Source organism: Plectrocnemia conspersa, unplaced genomic scaffold, assembly GCF_051122295.1.
Source record: "Plectrocnemia conspersa isolate PC_06_02 unplaced genomic scaffold, ASM5112229v1 ptg000013l, whole genome shotgun sequence".
NCBI classification, from domain to species: Eukaryota; Metazoa; Arthropoda; class Insecta; order Trichoptera; family Polycentropodidae; genus Plectrocnemia; species Plectrocnemia conspersa.
Genome location: NW_028277177.1, coordinates 15116367 through 15141566, shown reverse-complemented (window position 1 = coordinate 15141566; position 25200 = coordinate 15116367). Strand labels below are relative to the sequence as shown.

At 32.0% G+C, this 25200-nt stretch overlaps 2 protein-coding genes across 4 annotated transcripts; both read right to left on the bottom strand.

Moving 5' to 3' along the window:
• Positions 1–1274: 1274 nt before the first annotated feature.
• On the bottom strand, positions 1275–19138 carry LOC148227392 (galectin-6-like). 3 transcript variants are annotated; one of them, XM_088201751.1, is made up of 6 exons: positions 18884–19138; positions 6271–6374; positions 4677–4899; positions 2021–2215; positions 1731–1941; positions 1275–1660 (listed from the first exon to the last, which is right to left on the bottom strand). In XM_088201751.1, the coding sequence occupies exons 1-6, from the start codon at positions 18980–18982 to the stop codon at positions 1416–1418; spliced, it is 1077 nt and encodes a 358-aa protein (XP_088057877.1). In that variant the 5' UTR covers positions 18983–19138; the 3' UTR covers positions 1275–1415. The 3 variants fall into 3 exon arrangements, with proteins under 3 accessions (XP_088057877.1, XP_088057876.1, XP_088057878.1); XM_088201750.1 differs by lacking the exon at positions 18884–19138 and adding an exon at positions 15998–16709; XM_088201752.1 differs by lacking the exon at positions 18884–19138 and adding an exon at positions 6580–6870.
• Positions 19139–19239: 101 nt separating this feature from the next.
• On the bottom strand, positions 19240–23849 carry LOC148227391 (U4/U6.U5 tri-snRNP-associated protein 1). The gene is made up of 12 exons (XM_088201748.1): positions 23631–23849; positions 22245–22436; positions 22038–22170; positions 21693–21801; positions 21377–21622; positions 21118–21309; positions 20716–20914; positions 20521–20654; positions 20292–20456; positions 19938–20221; positions 19641–19866; positions 19240–19570 (listed from the first exon to the last, which is right to left on the bottom strand). The coding sequence occupies exons 1-12, from the start codon at positions 23803–23805 to the stop codon at positions 19439–19441; spliced, it is 2187 nt and encodes a 728-aa protein (XP_088057874.1). The 5' UTR covers positions 23806–23849; the 3' UTR covers positions 19240–19438.
• Between the last annotated feature and the right edge of the window lie 1351 nt (positions 23850–25200).

The window sequence follows — 25200 nt, the reverse complement described above, 5'->3', positions numbered from 1 at the left end:
AATCTGTTCCAATATACTTATAAAATAAGAAATGCACTCAAAGAAAATGGCAAATTCAAAACAAAATGTGTGATTCCCTATACTTTAACAATCCAATAGCCCGACTTTGATGTATAGTGATTAGACTCATGAGTTTAGTCGGCTCTTGATATAAAAAACTCTAGTCTATTATCTCAAAATTTGAATTTGTTGATTTCTCCCTTAATATTCTCTAAACTTAATAAAAAATATATATATATACTACAAATTTATGGGGGAAAATGTAACACAAATATTCACATATCATTTTCTTAGCAACATCTGTGTGTTAGGTCATAATAAGAAGTTATCTCCGAAATTTAATCGTATCAAAATTTTGAGGAATACTTCACTGTTGTGAAAGGTAAAAAAAATATATTTTAAACATATGTATTGTCTCATCGTTAGATTTGCGATACATGTTTTAAGCAGATTTTTATAATATATAAACATAAAATTCAAAATGCTATTTTAGTATTTTTACAGTCTTAATTTCACAAACAGTCATAAATACAATCGACAATTAAATTTCTTAACGTATATATATATATGTAACTAAATTAATAATAAACAGATAAAATAAATTCGAGATAAAAAGTTCCAACAAAACGGAATGACATATTGAGATTTTTAAAGCCATATTCAGGTTTTGAGAAGTGAACTTTTTGGTATGTAAAATTAGCGTGTTAAGTTTGTTATTCATGATTAAAAAATATCGTACGTACTTTTGCTCTCATCTCTGAAGCACTTTTATAAAAAATTATTGTCACTTTATAAGCTATGGTATTTTTTAAAGATAAAAGTCGAAGGCAGTGAACTTTTTATGAGTAGCACAATTAGTTAATTTGTGCACAGTAAACAAACAATAATTTAAGAAGAAACAGTGATAGAATATATATATTATTTAGATATACCAAAGAATCTTTTAATTGTATTTTTAAAAATACTCTTTAGAAGCTAAGCTTTATTAAAGTTCACTACATTTATTCCGCTAAAGTTTTAACAAACTTCATGCGGGTCGCATGATAACTTTCGATAGTGTAAAAATATTGAATTTGCAATAACGCTATCCGTATATATATATCATAATTTAAAAAAAATACATACAATTTGGTTCGAATTATCACTTTTATGGAATTTGCATAATAAATATATAGCTTTCTTTAATTTGTGCTTAAAGTTAATCGCTTATCAATAAGTTCATAAAATATTTTACTGTTTTATAATACGCATATATAGGAATAATAATAATAATATTTTTATATAATTATAATTTCTCCACAAACATAACATGATCACGATAAAACTTCAAAGCTTTCGGCATAAGTAGCGAAAAGCTATCGATAATGGAATTTCAACGGTAAATGCGGTTGTGCTAAATCGTTGTTCATAAAAAATCAAAAATCGTCACACATTATTAACTGACTAGTTACGTCTTGCTGATATATTCGATGAATCTCAACGTCGCCTTGTATCAAGATTGCTCGTACACAATCCGGCGACATTCTGAACTTGAATATACCGATGAGATTATCCTTCGACCATAAAGAATATTGATCGTCTTCAACGTTGATCTTCAATTCGAATTTCGTGCCGGGAGACAAGTGAGCCGTTTCCATTCTTTCTTCGTCTCCCCATGAACCTGACGTATGTGATGAATTATTATAAGACAATATTTTCGAAAAAACAATATTATTATAAAATGGTCATACCTTGCTGCCAAGAATTTCTTATGATGACATGTTTTCTAGATGCCATAAAACGAGGATTGACGTGAAGAGGAATTTCGGGATGCGGCCACATTTGCACTGACGATTGCAAATTTATATAAAATGAGTGGGGTAAAAGTTTTATTCTTCCTAATATGACTAGTTGTCGACCTCTTTGAAGTCCTTCTTGCAATATACCTATTGCAGGATTACCCTAAAATTATTATGACATAATATACATTCCACTATCATAATCACAAACTCTCGGTTGATATAATTTTATTTATAGTTACCCAATCTATGTTGATGTCTTCTGAACATTTTGGCACAATTGGCGGTTGGGGAGAAGTGGCCGATCGCGCCGGATACGAGCGGACCAGTCCTCTACGTACTACACCTACAGAAACGCCGGTTCCCCTCACCTGAAGTTCGGTCACGCGTTCGAAAGTTGTTCGGAAAGGAAACACGCAAAAATGGGCGGAATTCACCTAAAAATATTCAGTAATAAGTCAAAAGGTAGATAAAGATGAGAAATTCATATACATATATAAACAATGTTACTGATATAAACTGGAACACGTGCATCAAGTACTCAGTAAATGTATGAACATGAATCAATACATATCAAATGGATCAACACCAATTACTGTGGCTGTTCATTAAAAAAATCTTAACACCATATAATAATTCTAATATTTTTAAGCCAACGGTAAGATTAGTTTCTATAACTCAGTGTTAGAAACATAGATAATATATGTCTGATATCTTAAAGAATTGCATCATTTCATTAGATAAAAATTGATTTGTACAAATGACTGACATGAACAAAAATAGATTAAAGTATAATTTTAATTATTGTTGAGCACCTCTAAGTTACAACTAAGCTTAAGATTTCGTAAGATTTCACGTGTTGTTTATGTTCTATTATTTCTGATATAAACTACTTGTGCGTTATAATTTAGTCCAAATCTATTGTATATAATTGTGTACTGTATTTAATTTTTAGTGTTTTTTTTTTTATTGAATCTGATAATAGGAAATAGGAAAGAAAAAATATTTGTCTTCAAAACAAGTAGCAGATGATCAACTTCGTTTGAAAGGAACTGATTATTTGAGAATCAAGCATCTGTGAGTCAGTTCTTAGAAAATAATTGTAGGTAACTAAAAATATGGACAAAGCAATTATATTTTCTTAACCCTTTGAGCGGAATCACTGTACATGTACAGTGGTGGATATTTCACTGTTTTGCAGTATCCCAGATAGTTACATATTTACAATATATAACTGAAAAAATAATAAAAAAAAAAAAATTAATTTCGTTTAATGTTAATGATTTATATAGAAAATAATAGCAATAATTTAAGATTAAGAAATAAATGAACATAATAAAAAATATTTTATATTCATTTTAAAAAAAATATTGAGAGCCTCTGAATTGATAATAAATAAATAACAGGAAAAATAATTATGGAAAATTATGTAAAATTAACTCACTTCCAGGTGACCAACAAATTAACAAATGTATATAAATTAACTCACTATTCAAAGGGTTAATGTAAAAACATTAAAAATGTAATCTTTATATCTAAGAAATAGAAAACTTACGTCCAAGATGTGACCAGATGAAGCATAATTGGATATATTATATATCTCAACAAGTTCATATATTATACAAGAAAGTTTGTTGAAGGGTTATTTGCAAATTTACTCATAAAATAGCACAAACAAGATTTGCGTATTTCAAAAGCATGGAAAACATGCTCGTAACTGACTGGGAAACAATAAGCATAAGGCCATAAAAATATATTATTGTTTTATAGGCGGTACTCTTATTGATTAAATTTAATATGCTATAAGTTAAATTATTTCATGTGTGTTTCAACGAAGAGTCCATATTCTAAGTCTGCAGAAGAATAGGATAAGTGATAATGAGACAGGATCAGTATATAAAAGTAATTGGAACAAGTCCGATTCCTCAAATCAATGATAGGTATTCGGATAGAAAAAACATTTTAATGCTCAACAACACCTTTTTTGCAGGGAATTCAAACACGAATCTTTCTTTGACTATGAGATGGCTCAGATCTAATTGAGTTAAATAAATGGGATTCACAAGATGACAAAAATTGAGAACCACTTTAAAGATAGAAATTGTGATAAGTATTTACTGGGAAATATAGTAATAGTTGGCTTATCACATGTTTCTAAAAAGTTCCGAAAAAACCCCTTTCTTCGACAGACCCCAGGGAGCCATTTAGGCCTTTCTCAGAGGGTCAGTTAGGAATCTGCGTCAGCTATAATTCTGATACAACGTGCCCCACGTCGCCGAGGGTCGGAGCCCCCGGAAAATTTGCTTTGTGTTTTGATAGTATTTTATATATATGTACATATATGTATTATATTTCAAATATAATGTAATTTTATTTTAATTAATAAAGTGCATGTTCAATTGCGTCTCCACCAGCAACCCAAAATCTAGGAAGAGATTATGATGAAGAAAAGTGATTTTTCTCCACAAGAAGTGGCGTATATCAACTAGGGTCAAATGTCTTCTAAAAAAACAAAACGGTGTTTACTATATACTTGTGTAAGGCCATTTATTGATAGTATTTTAATACAAAAAATGTTGTTTGAATCTAAATAGTCTGAACAAGCCTCTACGCATTAGCTAGTGTTTCATAAATATTTTAATAATTATAGTATGTATAATTAATTAATCTTGCGTTTTTATTTATAATCAATTGGTAGCGTAGAAAATAAAAAATTAATTAATATAACATTTTGTAAGGAATTATGTAGCAAAGTTCAATAAGAATACTTGTATTTATATACATAATAGCTAATACATTTATTTTTTAAATTCAGATCACTAAACTTTGGTGTTATTATTCTGTTAATCTTTAGAGTATCTTAGCTTTTTACTGGACGTTTAACTAAAGTAAACTAACCTGGACCAAATATGAATCGTCGGAAATAAAAATATCAATCGTAAAAGCTTCTCCGCGCTTGAACGGGAACGGGAAGCACGCAGCCGTTTCTTCTTTGCCCCATCGTCCGCTGAACTTTGTGTTTCTGACAATGTACCGCTGAGACAGTCTCGGATTGAAATGGAACGCCAGATCAGGATCGGGGTCATCTTTGAATTTCATACAACATAAATTGACTGAGAACCTGAAACGATTAAACAACATTATTGTTATGTTATGTTATAGTCCTCTCTTTTAACATTTTAAGTACAGCTTTGACCAAAATAGTGGGGAACTATAATTAATGTGTAATGTATCTTAATAATTCATATATTTAATTTGAACCATAGTTTTATATACTAAATCAGAAAACTTTAGATAGTTTCCTAGCAGCTCAATATTTGAGTAGAACAACCTTCTTTAAAATATACCATAAACGATGTATGGGACTCAGGTCGGATAACTGCTTCAATCAAAAATACACATGAACTGTAGTTAGAAAAAATTTTCAAAATAGTGTATTCAAAAATTTAGTTTGAAGTTGTACTATTCAAGTGACATTGCAAGTGAATTTGATTCCTACTCCTATTCCTGCCATGGATCATTAGAAGTCAAAAGTTTTTGCATTTAATTTAATTTATCTCAAAGTTCGATTCATCAACCAAATGAATGTTCAATCTCAGTACTGCCAAGCCATTTCAAGCCTTCTTTTTTCATTTTTTAAAGCCATGTCTTATGTATAGATTTTCCAGCATATCATTTCAACTTCCTTGACCCTTCTGTTCACTGTTTGTGATAAAACTGATGGCCATGCAACACTTTATTAGAATCTCTGGTATGGACTTGTATAATATATAACAAAATCACTGCATATACAATACATGTACAATTATATAACTCTGATTTAGTCCTAGTGAATCCTATAAAATTATATTCAGTCTTTGATTTTAATTTAAATAGCGAATAGGTTTTTAGACATTAGTGAAATGTTTGTATATTATTTAAAATAAATTATTAATATAAAAAAACACAAAGCAGGGCTAACTTTGGACTGTACTATTGTATAAGTATAGTCCAAGGTTAATCCTGTTATAAATATTCTTAAACTATCTGTTAGAAATATTTTTAAGATAACCCATTATTATGGCCAAGGCTGTATATAAATATAAGATGTGATAAATAATGAATATTCATTACTAAAATTGAAAAAAAAAACATTATTTTATGATTGTTCATTAAATTTAATACATATGTATATACTACGATTTTTTGCAAATTGCTTAAAAGTAAGTAAATATGACATGTATGATATTAATTATTGACAATAGAGTTCTTTCTTTATATATTATAGTACATAAATCAATATTTAAAGTTAGTTATAACTGAGGTGCTTAAATGCAAAAACGCCTCTCTCCAAAAAAATGAGTTTTTGAAACATGAATATTAATTTTAAAAGTTAGAGAAGCTTGACAATATTAAGAAATTGGTTTTAGAGTTATTATCTATTATCCAAAAGCACGTGCAGTGGAGAGGATCGTTTCTGTTTTTAAATGCAATTGTATAATATATCAAATACCTTTCACATTCGGGATGAACGAGGCCTTGCACCGTGACGATGTCACCAATGGTCAATCCTTCCAATTTACCAGCATACGGTACTGCTGTCTCGTCCACCTCAATCTGCAACGTTCCACCTGATTTTAGTCTACTCTTAATACAACCCATGAAACAGTCGCATATTTTCATGAACACAAAACTATCCAACTATTGCACACACAATGATCACATTCGGCAACGTCGATAGATAACAACACTCCCCTATCTATACGTCTATGAATCACCATGTAAATATGACTATATGTACGTATATTTCTACTTGTCATACACAATATCTTCGAAGGCGCAGCGACCAGATCGCCCTCCAAATGTGAAGACTAGAACCGATCATCAAGAACGGTCGCACAAGAACGTCACGTGCCACATCCGACCGATTACTGATTTGTATATTTTTAGTTTTATATATAAAACATGTGTTAATAAACAATTATCGTTATCACGACACAGCTCGACCTCGACGACACCAAAATCTTCAAGACACTTTCCGAGGTCCTGTACGTAGGTAAGTCTGACATTGTTTACAGCACAACATTGTTAATACAACGACACAGTTAGGATTAATCACAATGTGCATTAAGAATTGAATAATGGTGAATCACAGATGCGCAGTCCAAGTTGAAACACTCCATTGGAAGATATGAGCCTTTGTTTTATGGGCAGTCGGAATGCAACAACTTCACTCACCGTACCCACTAGTTGCAAGTCGACATTTTCTAGGTCAAAAGAGACAAGCGAATGCTTTTGAAATTCATTAGCATTCAATATCACTTTCAACGCCTTTTCAATTATAATTTTATTCTGCATTTCAGCACCTTTAAAAACAACTTTATTAGTAAGACAGACACTCTATCAATCTTATCAGATATCGCATAATCGCCATTTAACCCTATTATAAATGGTACGTCTATTTTATGGATATTATCAGTAGGTAGTTAGACAAAATAAATATCGACATTCGACACGTCTATGAGGTCATAAAAGGTTACGCAATGTCTCTATTTTGTATACACATTCCTCTAAATTACCAAGTATCAAATTTCAAGGGATCAAATCACGGTCAGGGCCATTAGGAACGCGATATTTGCAAAATTGCAGGTCAATTTGTTCTAGAGACGTGACAGTAATGCAAATTTAACATTATGGCACCTCTGTGGTGGAACGAAACTTGAATAATAAATAATTGTTTGTAACGAGACTATCGCAATTTGAGAAACTCAATGCAAGCCTTTGTAAAATAATATAATGTCAATTTAGTGGTAAAATATATTACATAATATTCACCACAAATAGCGCGGTGAATATGTTTATCGATTTTGAACAGCTTTTCTCGTAAAGCAAATATCTTTAATCATACTACAATAAATCGTCAAGTTTTGTTTTCTTGGATTTTTTTATTTTATAGTAATAAAAAAAACAGCGTATTCCATAATTTAACGAAAATAAGCATGTGATTAGAGACATTCTTGTTATATTCACATACTTATTACGGTAGACGCTTTTTCATTTAAGAGTAGGCAAAAATAATACTACTGAATGATAAATTGATCTAAATTTAAAAATTTTACAACTTATTTATTGCGAGAAAAACTAATATAAAAAACGACACTAATATTAACATCGGATGGTAACAAATAAAAAGCAAAAATAATTATTTGTTTGAATTTAAAAAATATTCATGTTTCCTTTTTGATGCACGCTAAATTTGGAAAATCGACTGAGAGATGGGAAAATCTATGACTCGGGTCATGGACGCATGCTCAATGTTAATTTAACTATTTTTAAACTATAGTTTAATTCAGTAATTATTCATTTTTTCTATTCACATATCAAATGCACGCGAACGGTTCTTCTTAATCCACACCCTTTTTGTAAATGCACGTTCAATTGACTATATTATTAGGAATTTCACTATCGGTGACTCAGCATGCCAAGTGTTTAGGCTTCTGAGTTTCTTAAAAATCCTTCATATATGCTTAATTGAGACGGGCAGATTATTTTTATGAACCATTTTTGTCTACAGCTTATTTATAATCGATGTTTTTTGAGAAACATTCTTTACAACCTTGAAGTATTTGTGAAAAGATGTTTTCAGGTGAAACAAACAAAACGGTCAGAATGATCCGTTGTTTGCTATTGTTTATCTCTTATCTCATAACATATGTAAAAATGTGCATAATGTTTACGTTCATTATTTGTGAAGTTCATTGCAAATTTTCGTATTTATTCTATTGTAGCACGGGTGTAAAAACGTACGAGCACTAAGAGTGGTAAAATTATACACCTGCTGATTTTTAAGGAAAGAGGCCTATTATGGACCAAAAAATTTTTCTCAACGAGACTGCAGACAAAAATAAGGGGAAATATCCGAGGGGGAAAGGTGGCTATATTTTTCTCAGTGTCCTATAGAAAAATTTAGCAATATTTTTATCAAAAATGGTTTCAATTATTCATCTGAATAAATGTAGTGGACTTTTTTAAATTAATATAACTAGTAAACGGATAAAAGATGTAGAGCCACATGTTAACTGCACTTTGTTTATGGCAACTATGTGTTAAACTATTATATTGTATATAATTTGCATGTTCTCGCTATGTGTTTTATATGTTATTAAAATTATTATTTAACGGCTGAGCCAAACGCAACCACTCCGATTGCGACTGTAACAATAAAAATATAATCCAAATTATATTGGATACGCGGTTTAAAAATCTTAGCTTGGAATGCAAACAAGCTTCGAAAGAGACGGCGTGAACAATACTTTTTTAATAGATGAAGCCATAGATATAGCTTTAATATCTGAAACTTATCTAAAAGCTTCGATAAAAACAAATTTTGCTAATTATAAATCATATAGGAGCTGAAGGTGGAACTGTGATATTTGTAAAATCAAATACAAATCACAATGATACCAATAGAACCGTGAATTAATGCTGAAGATTCGATTATTATTCATTTTGTATATATTCTCCCTAAACCTACAAAAACTTTTAAATTTTAACAGATAACGTTCGTGGCGGTGCACTTTAAATCAAAACACCATGATTGGAAATGTAAAGGTAAAGCGATAAACAAAAATGGTAGAACTTTACTCGAATTTATAATAAACGAGAATATAAACTTAAAAGCTCCTAATTCACCTACGCATTAGTCTACACGCGGTGCATCAAATACATTAGATATTGCTATTTAAAAAAAATACATTAAAATTCTAGCTACCCTCATGATTTCATCACAAAATATTGTTTTCACTGTCGAGGAAAAAGCTGAAGCTATTGCATAGTCTACAAAATCAATGCTCAGTGGATATTATTAAATTAAAAAAAAATATATTATTGAAAAACAAATCAAAGATTATCTTTCAAAATCCATAGAAAAAGATAACTCAATAACAGCTCAAGAACTAGCTGATATAATTCAACGGCTTCCTAATCGCAAGGCCTCCGAAAATGACTATTCCCAACAGAGCCTTTAAAATACTTCCACTAATTGCCGTCAATTACTTTCTAAATATTATAAAGTCGCCATTTGCTTGTCTATATTTTTTAGCTGACGTAAGAGTCATTCGAAAACCGGGTACGGACCCTACGCTTCCTTCGAGCTATCAACGTATAAATTTGCTGCCTGTCCGAAGCAAAATCTACGAAAGGATAATTCAAACTTTAGTTTTAGAACATGCTAATAATAATAATATCTTTCCCGATGAGTAATTTGACTTCAGATGTTCTCATTCTGCTACGGATCAACTACATTGAGTTGTGAGATATATTCAAGTGGGCTTTGACAGAAAAATAACTACAGGAGCAGTGTTGTTGGACATTGCTAAAGCTTTTGATCGCGCACGCAGGTATTATATATAAACTATCTAAATTAAAGTTTCCAGTAACTTAAGATAAATTAATTTACTCGTTTTTAAGCGGTAGAATCTTTCGAATTAAAACTGCAAAACGCATTAGATAATATATATAAAATTATCGCAAATGACTCCGGGAGGAGAATAATTATTGTTCTGTTTCTTGAGCTTGTGAAAAAACTATACATGAGTTACAGCAGATATTATCGTACTGAAAAAATATGATAAGAATAATTTAGATTATGACATGTATCTCCTGCATTAAAATATTTACTGCTATTACTAATAAAATGCAATAAATACGCTAAACATGCATATGATAATACAATCACCACATATTGCTATTTTAAATATATTCTCTAAATTAAACGAATTAAAACACACATTCCATGCTAGTTAGCACATTCACAAAAATGCAGAATGCATCGTGGGCGATGTGTGTTGATGTCATACATACGAAATGTTTTTTCTTCAAACCTATCAGCCAAGAAACGAGAAAGTGAATTCAAAACAGGACAGCAGAGGAATCGTCCCTGGATTCTTGCCAGAAATCGTCTCCCGTTCAGTGTCCCAAATTGAAGCATTAATTTTGGATTGTGAGCACATTTTTGTTACAGCTAAAAACGAAACAAACACGGCTTCCCACTCCTTTCAAGATTTCGGAACAATAATGCCGGATTGATGAGATGAGAGGCTCTAAATCCAATTACTTCCCCTTTTCCATTATATTCGTCAAAATGAAAACCTTTAAACGAAATTCAATCGTAAAATTTAAAGCCTTAATTAAAATTGGTAGCGTTTCTATAGAATGAAAAATGTGAATAATTTGTATGATAGTGTTTTTTAAAAAGGATAAATTGTATTTTATGTAAATCGCTTGTGGTATGTTATTTTAGAAAATGTTTCATTGTATATAACAATAAAAAAAAAATGAAAATAAATTGTTCAATTAAAACGCTAAAGCAAGGTTACTCCTGCTCTCTTTTTCGACACCTAACGCGCGTAGTTTCCGATAACCTAATATTTTTGTAGAACCGTTCTATTATATAAACCTACTAATTGCCGTGCTTAGTTAGCGTTTATCAATCACTGCGAATGAACTTCCACTCTTTTCTTAATCATGAACGCCACTAACTCCTGCTCTTAATTCACGATACTATTTTGCCTGCTATACATAACATAACTGAATAAAGTTTGTCTTGAACCTAAGTTGCACAGAAGAAACGGATTACTGAAAGAACTTCAAAATATATTTCCTTCTCTTTTAGCGTAATTCTTACATACGCGATACGAAATTACACGCTTTTCCCCTATTTAAATTGATTATTAATGCTAGAGATTAGCAATAGTTTGGCGCCGGTTTTACCGACCGCGGCTGCCATTCGCGAACGCACAGGTAGGAAGTCAAACCTAGTCTCAATTTGCAAGTTGTACTGAAGCGAAAGCCCAGCTAGGTAATGGTCTTAGTTGCCAATGTGACACATATTATATTACTGCGTAAACTATGCGCCACGCAACCAGACCCTAGTAAAAATAGTAATGTTTTCAATGTTTCTTCACTTTCCAATAATCCTAAAAAAAAAAAATTTTAGTGAATTGCTTGAAAATATGGTTGTATTTTATATATAACAACTCATATTCAAACATACAGGTAATTACACTACTGGTAATTCTTTTTATTTTAATTTAATAATATTAATTAAAACTATTACCAGTATATTTATCTGTTTCAAAAAATGTATATCATACATTTTTATATTATTTATGAGTCAGTAACAAATAGGTTTTAAGATATGAGTATATTTGCATTTTATTGAAGTAGATAAATTTAACGACTGGTTTAATTATAATCACAATTATTAGAAATGCAAAGGAGTGTCTTTACAAGAAAAATGTTAATAGGGACATGTCGCGAAATATTTGAAAATTTCCAAAAATCTATCACTTAAATATTTTGCTAATAAAATGCCATTTTACTTAAGCGTTAGTAATTTCGCGTTCTAATATTTTAATTTTAAAAAACGAGGGCCATTTGACTGTAAAGCACGTTTTTTATAGACATTTTAACTGCCATTTTTAGATGCTGAGTTACATTTAGCCGCGCAGTGTAATTTTTTTATATTTTTGACTGAAACACTGGCACATTTAATAATGCAATTAATTTAGAACAACCCCCTTTTTCAGTATAATTTCTTACGTTACGAGATTTTGGAAATGTTAGTCACAATATATTTTACTGTTAGTGGCAAACTTTTCAGTCGTTCGTAACACACCTTTTGAAAAATACTAGATAACATTGAATCAATAATACAGGTAAATGAGTAGACTCAAATGTTTTATTATCTATTTATAGTCCAGATTAGACGAGTGTCTATATCATATTAAATAGTATCGCTCTAATTGGCATTAACTGGATAATTGACTCATACGATTCGCAGAAGTGAAAATATGCTATTTCAAGTATTGATGTCTATATGCGGTCTTACAAGATCTTATCAATATTTCCCTCACATCTTAAGCAGGTTCGTGCTCGTTGCGAATAACGTGACGAATCACAACCATGCATAGCACGAATGTGAACCACTATGATAAAATCGTAGAATAATTGGCGAAACGCGAGCGGTAGCGAAATAAAAATCGATACTGCGTGTAAGGTAAGGGAACGGTTTGAAACAGAGCCAAAATACACAAAGAAAATTTCCCTGGAACGGGAGGGTTTGGCTCACAGAGTTTTTGCTCCGAAGGTTTCACATCCGGGGCGGAAAATCCCATTTTCACACATTTTATGTCTAAAGCAATTTTGCAAAGCTACTAGCAACATGGACTGTGTTTACATAACCATTTAAAGCGCGCAGGGTTTATTGTCTTTGTCATGTCTGCAATTTTGTGATAGTGAAAATAGAGATTTAACTTAAGCATAGTGTTGAATCATGTCGAGTTTACGTTTACTCACATTAAGGTTAAAAGAGAGTATGAATATTCATACGCATAAAGTAAGATTTATTGCATATAACGATTTAAGGTTCAGAATAATCTTCTGAAAGGCTTTGTAATACTATTTTTTTCTATATTTGCTTTTCTCTAGTTTTTTAACATTTTGATTAATCTTAGTTATTTTGGAGTTGATAATATGTCTATATATCACTCGAATTAAAATCCTTGAATATTGAATTGAAATAAATTGTAATATAATCTCTACCTACGCATTTTCAGAACCCTATAACCCAGAATTATTAAATCCTAGCTAAGTAGGCAAAAGGTTACGGGTGGGTGGTTCCAGTGGTTACGATCAATGGTCCGCATCCCTAACTATTATAATGGAATTTTCCTTTATATTTAGCTTGGGGCATTTACGCGTATGATCAATTAATTATTATCGGATTTTTCACGTGTTCTAGATATTCAAAGCCTGTTGTTTTATTTCAATTAATAGTAAAACATACATAAAAAAGTTTTATGCATTTTTTTATATAGTCATACAGGAAAATCCTGTATGACATAATCAAATACCACATGATTGTTTATGTAATTAACAGTATTTACACAATTGTCGGGAGTTGGCTAATATTACACAGCGCGCGTCTAACTACAATACATAATAATATACAGCACTTGAAGTGAAATCGTGAAACGAGTTATGCATTACGATAAAGACGACAAACAATGAAGGAAACGCGGTTTTTCAGATAATGTGCAAAGTATCGCACAATACTTTAATATAAAAGTAAACCTAAACATAAACTACAACAATAAGACTATTGTATCTTAAAAGGTTACTTCCAATGCGTCACGATAATCGAAAACATAAATAAAATTATGAAAAAAACATTGGACATATAGTACTAAAATTAATCGGAACATAGCTGACATTGAACAGATCAACGTACAATGTCTTAATATACTAAAAAAATCAGCGGTTCTCAAACGTATCATAAACATGACCCAGTATGTGAGAAATTTTACACCTTTAGTACTGTTTACAAAATAGTAGTTTTCCATTACTCGCAGACCGGTTATTTAATAAGTGTTGAAAATATAATAATATTTATTTAGAAATTTTACAACTTTCTATATTTCTGAAAGGATTGTACTCAGTCACGCAGCGACAAATTTCAATTATTTTCTTTGAGAACTTATTATTTCTGTGATAAATGTTTTACATAAAAAAAATATTGGGACGTGACTTACGTTGCAGCAAAAAAAAAAATTACGAAATTTTTCATCAAGAAAATAATAAAATATTTTATTATGGTTCATTGGAACAGGCAATGTTACATATTTCACTCAAAGATAATGTCGTGTCACACGAATAGTTCATGTATGGCACAGATCTTTATTTTAGTTAATAATATATAATATAATGAAAATTTGAAAAGTGAAGAAACGAAGCTAGTAAACATGGAAGCGATTTTTTAACACAGCCGTCTTTGTTAAGGTCCGCGTGACGTGGCAGAGTTTACCAGACCTCAAGTTCGAGTTTCGTTCAGTGCGAAAAGGGAAATTCCCACTAAAATTCATTGCAAACTTGTTTCTGTTTATGGTAATGACGTGCGGCAATATCATTATTAGATATTGTGGTATATGTACTAATTTGAATAAAAAATAAACAATGAAATAGTATTCGAAACTTTTGTGTTATTGCTTTCATAGACAAAAGATTTATCAAATTTTCATTAGACACTTCTTTTTAAGATTAGTTGATATTTTAGAGATGCGAGATTTTCATTATATGTTGTATGTATGTTTTATTTGACGAAAAACTAATCAGTCGAGTAATGAGAAATTTTATGAAATTTCCTCAAAACCAGCAATTTTACTTAGTTGCCCGGTGACAAACTCGAAAAGTTTTCTCAATAACTTATATTTTCATTTAAAGCAAGCTAGAAATTCTCGTTTTTTAATATTATAAAAATGGAATTGTTAAAATGTGTTAAATGAAATGTTCTAATTTATAAATATATTACTTATACGATTTAGCTTAAACTTAAATTAATATAATATCATATTGCAATTTATTTGATTTATAAAATATAGTCGTTAGTTCTGGTACTAGTATTTTTTTTAACACGTTTAAATTTAAACATATTATTTTTCCGACGTTTCTAAAACCTCATTCCAAAATGTATTTTAAATAATAAAATTATCAAGATAAAACTATTTTTTTAAAACAATGTACAAAGATATATATATAATCTAAGATACTCAAAATTGCTCTACCACAATCGTTTTACTACTATTTTATAATAAAAAATATTTATGTAGCAAAAATAATATTTCATGAAATAATTATGGATCATAGTTACAAGAAATCACTAGTTAAATTTCGAATAGGCAATAAAAATATGCTAAAAAATCGTGCTAAAATATATTCGCTATGCATTGTAAATCATCAGTATTCAGTTATTTCTGTAATTGTGACGAAACCAGTTTTTTGCAAATGCAATTGAAAACATCTTTCTTCAGTGGAAAAACCTGATAATGACGTGCTGATTCATTGTCAACATTTGGAGGAACTGCATAAGATTTTTAATATATTTTTTAAGAAATTACTACCAATAAAATAACATATAATTTTAAGTTTAAATTCGCAAATACTAAATAATAAGAAGGAATGTGAAGTAAAAAATGTAAAACACTACGAATACCTTGGATATTTGTGCTTAGCTAAATGGAATCATCAAATCAAATCTTACGTTAAAACACCCCTTCAAATATCATTGACTAAATCAAGTTATAACCCACCACCGCGAGTGCGGTTCTATAGCAATAATTCGTTCAGTGCGCAACTACGTCCAGTCATAAGTTTGTAAAGATAAATAAAGGGGTCCCACCGACCATGTGGTCTATCTTGACCTCGAAGCGATCCTCGGCGGAACCTCCGCAGCAGCTCCATGTTCGACGGCCTCCGAAACAACAGACGCGGTAACCATGACAACCGTGGCGGTTCGCCTCTTCCTCGTCGACGTCGGTGATGATGACGACGGGCACCGCCAGCGCGGGCACCTTCATCACGTTCGTCAGCGACGCATCGGAGGCGCGGCGCCGTCCGTCGGCCGGGCCCGGAAAACTCTCCGGAAAAGCGAGCCTCTGCTTTCCGCCGGCAGCGGACCGCGCGGCGCCACTGGCGCAGAACGACTGTCGTCTCGCGATGCGGCGGCGGTTGCGCAAAACACCGCGACGCGGAGCAAAACAATCCGACAATTATTGTTCCTGAATCGATCTGTCAATGAGTAGCGGACGGCCGTTTTCATTTTTGACAGGTGTCACGTGATCCCCGAAGAGCGACCCCCCCTACGCTTGATCAATATTTTTATCACCAAAAACGAGTATGGCCGAATAACGATTTTCATTTGTCGCAGCGTGTATGCGTCAACCAATTATTTTTTTATTTATTTGGCCTAAATGCTTAATTGAGTAGATTGATTTTTTATTACCTATATAACACAATCATTTTTTTAGTATATTTAAAAATCGCATAATAAATTGAAATTAAAAAATGTTTTGTGTATGTCAAGTGTGATAGAAAATAACTAATAAAAATAATAAATAAAAATATTTATTTTTGTTCTTCAATATTGATCGACCCTTTAAATATTACGACATCGTATCTTTTTTAAATATGTATATAAAATGCACTATCTGTTGATAGCTGGTGAATACACAGGACGATGAAATTTTTAAACAAATTTTAAATGTGTAAGCTGGTGCGTTATCGTAATGAAAAATCTGAGAAATGTATTTGCAAATCTTTGATTGCAAAGTTGTGTGTTACACTTAGTTCTATAAAAAAATTCTGAAAATCGCCTTCCTAAGTCAAAGTCGAGTTAGCGAAGTTAACTTGTGTATAGGCGTTTTTAAGAGGAACGATAAAATTTGCAATTTGCAAAAAAATGCAAATCTTTGATTGCAAATCTTAGATTTTCGGAAGCGACTCTGTAAGTCTAATTTTACGACAGTTATTGGCGACGTTAAATCGTGTATGTGTTTTTAAGAGGATCGATAAAATTTGCAATTTGCAAAAAAATGTTGATCTTTGATTGCAAAGTTGTGTATTACACTGAGTAATACACAAAGTTGTGTATTTATCTACGTCTAATACGCTTATACGCTTTTACTAAGTCTTATACAAACACGCATAATGATATGAAAAAGTATGATTATATATGTAAATTTTGTATTTCCTATGTTAGTTATTTATTGTACCGAATACAGTATTGTACAGTTTACAATATACATTGTACACCATCTGTATACAAGCGTATAAAGTGCCAAAGAACAACTGAAGGAGAAAATTGAATAAAGTTTCAGCGTTCGCCTCAAGTTTCATATCGATTATTCTGAAAACACGTACGTATTTGTTACAGTATATGTTTTATAAACTAGTATGATGTAATAAATAATGAAATTGAAATAAACAAGTATTACATAATAATGAATAATGAAATGTATTTTATAGGTATATAATATATTAATTAACGTAGAAGGTATAAAGATAATGCAATTCAATCCACGAATTTTGGAACATCGCCATCCCGTTGAATATAATTAGATTAAAAATATGGACCAGATTACTAAGTCATTCTCGATAGTATTGACTGTGTAAAACTGTTTTATTTAAAATATTTTTATTTGCTATAGAATATGTGAATAATTAACTGTATAAATATTACTGACGATCACGATGAGCATGAATTTCTCGTACTCGCAGTGTTTTGGAACAAGTCAGAACTGTTAATATTTTGTTTTTTGAGAATTAAGTTTTACTTCCATAATGAAAATATGTATGTAAATGTACATGTATTGATCTAAAAGTAAAAAAAAAATTATGGTTATATAAACATATTTTGAAAATAGATAGCGTAAAATGCTGTTGACTATAGTTTGAATTAAGTACGTGGAATACATTTTTAGAACCATCAAAAGTATACCTGAACAGTTTTTTTCAAAATTAACAGTAGTTTATGTACCATATTTTTTATTATAAAAATATTTTTACGACAGCAATACGTGGAACCTAGTTTGAGAACCATCGAAAAAACATTAAAATAAATTTAATTTGAAAGTTACATCGCAAAATATTTGTAATATGTATTACATAGTTCACAAATTTTGGGGCTAAATAATTGTTATTTTTAAAACGGTTAATGTATTGAATAACAAATGACGCATATATACTCTCCCCGCCATCTACGAAAAAATATCAAATGACATATGTGTTACCCGTTGCTAAATCATTTTATACAGTGGCCATTATACTTGAATTTTCGACACTGGTTAAATATATTTTGAGTTAGTCACTAAAAAAAAGTTCTCCGTGCACTAATATAGTTATTCTAACCCTTTGAACGCGGCGCACATCATATGATTTGCGTCGCATTCAAGGGGTTAAATAATTAATCTATATTTATAATGCATGTTCATTTTTATTAATTGCATCATTGCAAAGTTCTCTGTGAGTGTTGTTTTGTGGAATATGTATGAAGATTATTTCGTTTCTGTCACTTATACACAATTTCTTTTATACGAAGATAGATTAGATCGTTATATTAAACATTGAAACTGAAATAATTCAATTTAGCGCCACAACAGCGGTGGCATCTAGTGGCGTGCTGCGGAAGCTTTTTTGACATGTTCCGCACAATGGCCGATATTTTGTTAGGGTACTACAACGTAATTCGGATTAATGAAAAAATATGGCGCGCACACATAAAACACGCTCACCTCGGTTTCCTCGAACATCTCGAAAGCTTCTTCGACGTCATCTTCCAGCCCGACAGGAATGTCGTTCCACTCCATAACCTCGCAGATCGTCAGTTTCATCGGGCAACTTTTTTCCAATTTGACGCTAATTAAATGCTAAAAAGCGCTAACCGAACAGCGGCTAAATTCGTGCGAACTTTGATCTCACACTGGCGCTTATTATTTAAAATTATATAACGTGCGAGGTGGTTCCGCTTCAGCGTAACTCGCGCAACTACTGCTTAACGAATCCACACAAATGCCCCTCTGCATTATCTAGAACGCATCAGACTTCTCTAATGAGCAGGTCAAAAGGCACAATTACAGTGAAACAACAATTTTATCACCAATTACTATTTATTCTCGAATATGATTACATAAAACAAGTACACATTCAGGTACCTCAATTATCACTTACCTAATTATGAAATAGGATAAAATATTACAATGAAAAATTATAATAATTAATACTACAATATGCATTAGAAATACAATATATTTCGTTGATTAAATTCTAGTTTTAATACTATCGGTTGTTCACGGCGCATTAGTCCTAGGTTGTTTAGCTCCACTGAGTACAACAAAAGCTGTGTGTGCTTCTTTTTGACGAGCTTGCAAAAGAGCCAACGTTCCCAAAGGTGTATCGGTAGAGCTCATTTTTTTCATGAGCTAAAAAAATATTAAAAGTTAATTATACTCAAAGTAATTTACATAACTAAAACATTGATTAAAAAATTACCCCTTCTTGTTGATTTTGCTTGATGCGTTTCTCTTGTTTATTTTTTCCAGGGCCTTTACCGTGGAATTTGTGAGATAAATATCTGAAAGCTTCTTTAGGAGGCAACTGTCTTCCATCATCGTCGACGTAATCTAATTTAACGTTTGGTCTAAAACCGTCCTTTTCACGAAACTCGCTAATAGGACCCGAATAACCTCTCTCTCTTCTGTTCAATTTTTCATCTTCCCTGTTGATATAAAGGTACAAAATAAATGTCAATTTATTTTTTACTTTGAATATTTAAAAATTTTTAAATACCCATGAGCTTTATCGTCGATAGAATAATGATGAGCCCTCAGATGAGACAAGGCCGGCGGAGCAGTGCGAGCTTCTCTACCGCGTTCTAGATATCCTTTGCTGAGAGCCAAACGCAAAGCTCCGGCTAAGCCAGCTCCGACGGCTGGTTCGGCAGCTAAAGCGCCTCCGCCGTCTCTGGTCACGTCGACTGGTTTTTCTTCTTCTTCTTCGACTTCGACGGAGTTCCATGTACCATCAGCTTTTTCGCTCGATGCCATCTCTGCGTCGACAGATCGTTCCAATTCCTTAATAAATAATCAGATCCATATTAAATCATTACATTATAATCAATATCGCTCAGACTAGACGATTTACCATCAACTCTTCAGCATCTATGTCTCGATTACCGGCCTGACCGTACGTCGGTATGTCACCGAGAGTCTGGCAAAACTCTGCCGTACTATCCAATACGATACCGCCGGCGCAGGCATATTGTATTTCTTCAGGCTCATTTTTCACGGCTGCGACGAGATCTTCAATCTGAAGTATTTATTTGGTTACAGTATTAATACATTTATAACTTATAATAATGAAAAACGCTTACTTTCGGCAAATTCATCTTATACTGTTCGGCCAACTTTAATCGTCTCGCTTTAGCTAAGGCCATTTCTAGCTCGTTGTCGTCTTCTTCTTCATCCTCGTCGACCTTTATATTGTATATCATGTCAACCTTAACTTCTGTAAAATGTAAGATTTATAAATAATATGTTAGATTTAAATCTATGATGCAAATAATAACCTGTATCATCAGTTATAAGTCTATGCGCTGAATCAACATCGTGGAGATTTTCTAATTTGAACTTTTTGCGCATCTTTCCCTTTCTTTTTGGCTTTTTAAATTTAGCGTCAATTTCTTCCTGAGTGTAATACTCAGAGGCGATTTTAAGATCTGGTAGTACAAGCGATTCTACGTGTTTTGATTGAAGTTTTTCTTTGATCTGTATAAAAAAAATGAAATTAAGACTTGATAAAATTAATAATAATGTCTCTTCACTGGGTAATACTTGTATAATATGCAAACTATCAAGTGACCATGTGAATATTGTCAATCTATGGTCTTTTGTACTAAAAAATGAATGATACGCCACCTTATTTGTACATTAACCAAAATACTCTACATAAATAAAAATATAATTATTACCATCATCTTTTTAAAATTTCTGATTTCTTCGCCTTCTTTATCACCAATGACGAAACCGTCTTTTTTCAATTTTCCGAAGATTTCTTCATCATACTTTGATAGAACTTTTTTTTCGGCGTTAATTCCAAACTTCTCGATATCATCAGCTCCTTCGTACGGATCGTAACCGGCTTTCTTTTTATTTTCGTTGCTCTGAAAACCATTATTTTATTAAAATGCAATTAATTCACATAACAAATTGTATTAAAAAATGACCTACTTTAATGTATCTCTCGTTGTCTTTCAAATTCACGTTGATAAGTACGTCATCTTTTTCGTCGAGCACCTCCTTATCTTCTAAAGTCAGAATTATATTTTGACCTTCTTCGATCATATCCATGTCGTGCACGACCCGTAAACCTTTCAAAGAGTCTGCCGTGTAAGCCTTGCTTCGATCTCCGCGTTCTTCTTCGGCGGCTAAAGCGGATACGCCAAACTCAGCGTCCAATTCATCCAAGATAGCAGCCTATCGATGAAATATAATTTAAATACATAATATAATAATTAAATAACAACATATTTAATTAAATATATACACGTTTGGCCGCTTCTTCTTTCTGTTTGATTATTTCACGATTTTTTTGAATCCAAGCTGAAGTATCGTCTTCTTGATCCGAATCCCCTAGCGTCACCGTATTCAATAACCTGAAATTTAGCTAGTTTCAATAAAAATATTAGGATTAAAATATTCCATAAATAAATAAATAAATGTCTCATCATTGGGTAATTCTTTAACAATATGATTAAATCATCAAGAGACCATATGATGATCTTTCACTCTCGGTTTGAATAGTAGGAAGTATTTCATATGAAGAAATAAATCAATAAAAAATCCAAACCGTACTCTAATACACTTATTATAACTATATACCAATACTAACTTTGTCTCCAATATTCGTTTTTCTCTTCTTTCGGATATCTTCGTACGAAGAGCTTCCTGTTTCTTTTTGCTAGCGATGTTATCAGCCGGTTTATGGTAGAACTCCCCGAGATCGTCTTTAATTTTGCCATCCTCTGAAATTAAACAAAGACATTAGATATTCATATATTTAATGATAAGTTAAATTAATATGTCTAACGATACGAACCGGGATTTGTCTCTTCCTGCACTTGCAAAGGTTTCAAGCCCAACTTTGCGCGAAGTTTATTCGTGTCGTCGATGGACAAAGAATCCACTCTGGAACTGGACGTAGTCTCTTTATCCGTATCGACATGTTTCGATCTTTTCTCCGGCGGCGGCGGTGTCGCTTGTAAGTGAGAATCTACGGGTACTTCTTCGACTGTAAAGAGATAATTTACAGGTCATTTAAACGTAAGATAACAGCGGTGATTATAAAATTGTTTTATTTATTCTATGGCAACACGTTTGTTTCTTCACTGGGTAATACTCATATAGACATTAATTTGACTTATCAAGTGACCTTGTGAAGATTGTTAATCTCAGTCCAATGCGGCTTGAAATATAATGAAATATTTCTACATAAACATCAGACCGCAGTGTTTTAAATATATTGTTAGATAATTTAACACCAAATTAAATTTTTTAATGCCTATTTAATAATAATTTAATTAAATCTCACTGGTGTATATTTTTTAAAAAATCTAAAACATTGTAAGTAAACATGTATAGCATAATAATACTGATTTCACATATATTTTACGGATGAGCAATTTTCTAAATATATTGTATGCAAATATGAAGTGTTACGTTTCAAATTACTTTTACAGCATTACTAAAGCACCGATAACAAATTGTAGTATTTTAGGTAATGTCAACCGAATTAATACCTATTATAGAGGGTCTTAAGTTGCAATCATAAAAATTTCAATGTAATTTTTTCAATGTTTATCAAAAACTGAAAAATTGGTTTTGTAAATACTCAATTTTCTACAGAAAAAAGATTTGAAAAATGTTTTATCATATCTTTTTACATAAAGAAATCTGATTATTGTGGTCAGTTCGGGAGGATTTGTTTTGTCTCAATGTTATGTATGATGTATTTTTATAAGTTGCCAACTTGCCGAGGTACATTCAGAATCAGCTCTCACCTTCCCGATGCCGTAGAGATTCACAAGCAAAGAAGTACCTAACGAACTATGTTATGACGTCGGTTCATGTCCAATAAACCTAATGTAAACCTAACATACACCGGAGAACATTTAACGATACAAATATTTTGTTTCAAACCTCGGATCTGCCGACCAGAGGATAACCGTTTCGACTGAACGATCGACACACAGCTCCTACGGAACTGAACCGACGAGGGAACGAAGCTCAAATCGGGGGGGGGGGGGAGGAGGCAATAGTCTAAGCATGTATTTTTTGTCGTTCGAGATACAACCTCGTGAGGCGTTCGTCCGCTAGGCATCCGGTAGGCTGGACGACCGAGCTTGGGGCGAGTTCTGAAACGAAAGGAGCAAACTGTGCCAATGAATGCGTCAAAACGGGTGCGAGCAGAGCGAAGGAAACTCACCGTCGGAGGAGCGACGCCTGGGACGGCGTGGGATTCTACGGCGCGGTGCCTCCGCTATAACCGCGGGCGAAGGCGAGCGGCTGCGGCGGCGCTTCTTGCCGCGACCCCCATCTCGATCCCTTTCGCGATCTCGTTCGCGTTCGCGCTCCCGCTTGTGCTTCTTGCCCGACCCCATGGCGCGGAGAGAGCCACGCGCACTCGATGACGCCGGAAGCCGACTCAAACGCGAACGCACGTTTGCGAACGCGTGTAATTATTTTTAGAAAAATCATAACTATATTATACTAACCACAAACATTGACCCACATATATTTTAATGAGTATCATCCCACATTTATTTGCAACATATATTTTGCATTAGTTTATAAAAAAATACATTTTTAAAAAACTGTTACAAAAGTTTATTTTTTAATATTATTTGCAATAACTGCTTTTCATCTTAATTTTTTTTAAAGATTTAATTATAAAATAACCGACCAAATATTTTTTACATCGTCCACATTATTCAATGCGTTTTCTTTGATTATTAATAATCATTATATACAATTATAATTTATTCATGTTTATGGAAAACTTATATTTTATCAATAATATTTTTTGAATTGACATACCATCATATTTAATGTGCAAAATAATCTTTTGAAGTTCGGTGACGGGTGGCAATTAGACACAAATTTAGGCGCTGCAGTAGGTTTTTTATTTATATAAAGAAGTTATATGTTGATTATTTATATATGTACATGTTGATTATTTAAATATACCGACATGCAAGCCCGCCAGGTCGCCAAGAGAAAGTGTATCCGTTACGCCAGTGCTACCAGAGTGCCGACAAGTTTTGGATATAATAAACCTAAATAAATACATATATAAATAGCCCCCCGCCCACAGAATGTTAGTGCTTTTCTAATTTATCATTTTACATTATTTTTTAAAGCGAATAAAAAACCCCCCAAAGTATCATTAAAATTACTTTTGTAGCATTTTTTATTTATTTTTGACAATATTTACAAAAAGCGTCTTATTTTTTTCAAGGTATATCAGCGTAATGTTTCTGTTCGCATTATTTATTATAGTGTCGTTTATTTTCTCATGAGCGCCACTTAATAAATACATACAAAAACATGAAAACTGCCGTAGTTTTAATCATTTCGTCATGAAACATTTAACTAGAAATTGATCATGTGAAGATTTGGGTTGAGTTCGCTTTTCTCGAGCTCTTTATTCTCTTGATTTGACGTCAAACGCCGAATAACGCTTCATCACAAACGACATTTTTGTGTTGTCATCTGGGGATATATTTTTATTATCGAAGTGCCCACTCTAGAGTAAAATATTGGTTTCAAATAAATTAAATACATATCTTATTTGGCCCCACAGTACATACATGTGTTCAAATTATTTTATCAATGGTTTTAAATCTATGGGTCGCATAAGATCAAAATTAAAATCATAAAATTCATTTTATTCTACTTTGGTTTCATTTCTAGTTTAAGAAAATATTTAGAAAGAAACAAAATCTTATTATATTTTTAAACTAAATAAAATAAAAAAGGTACTTGTTAAGAATTTC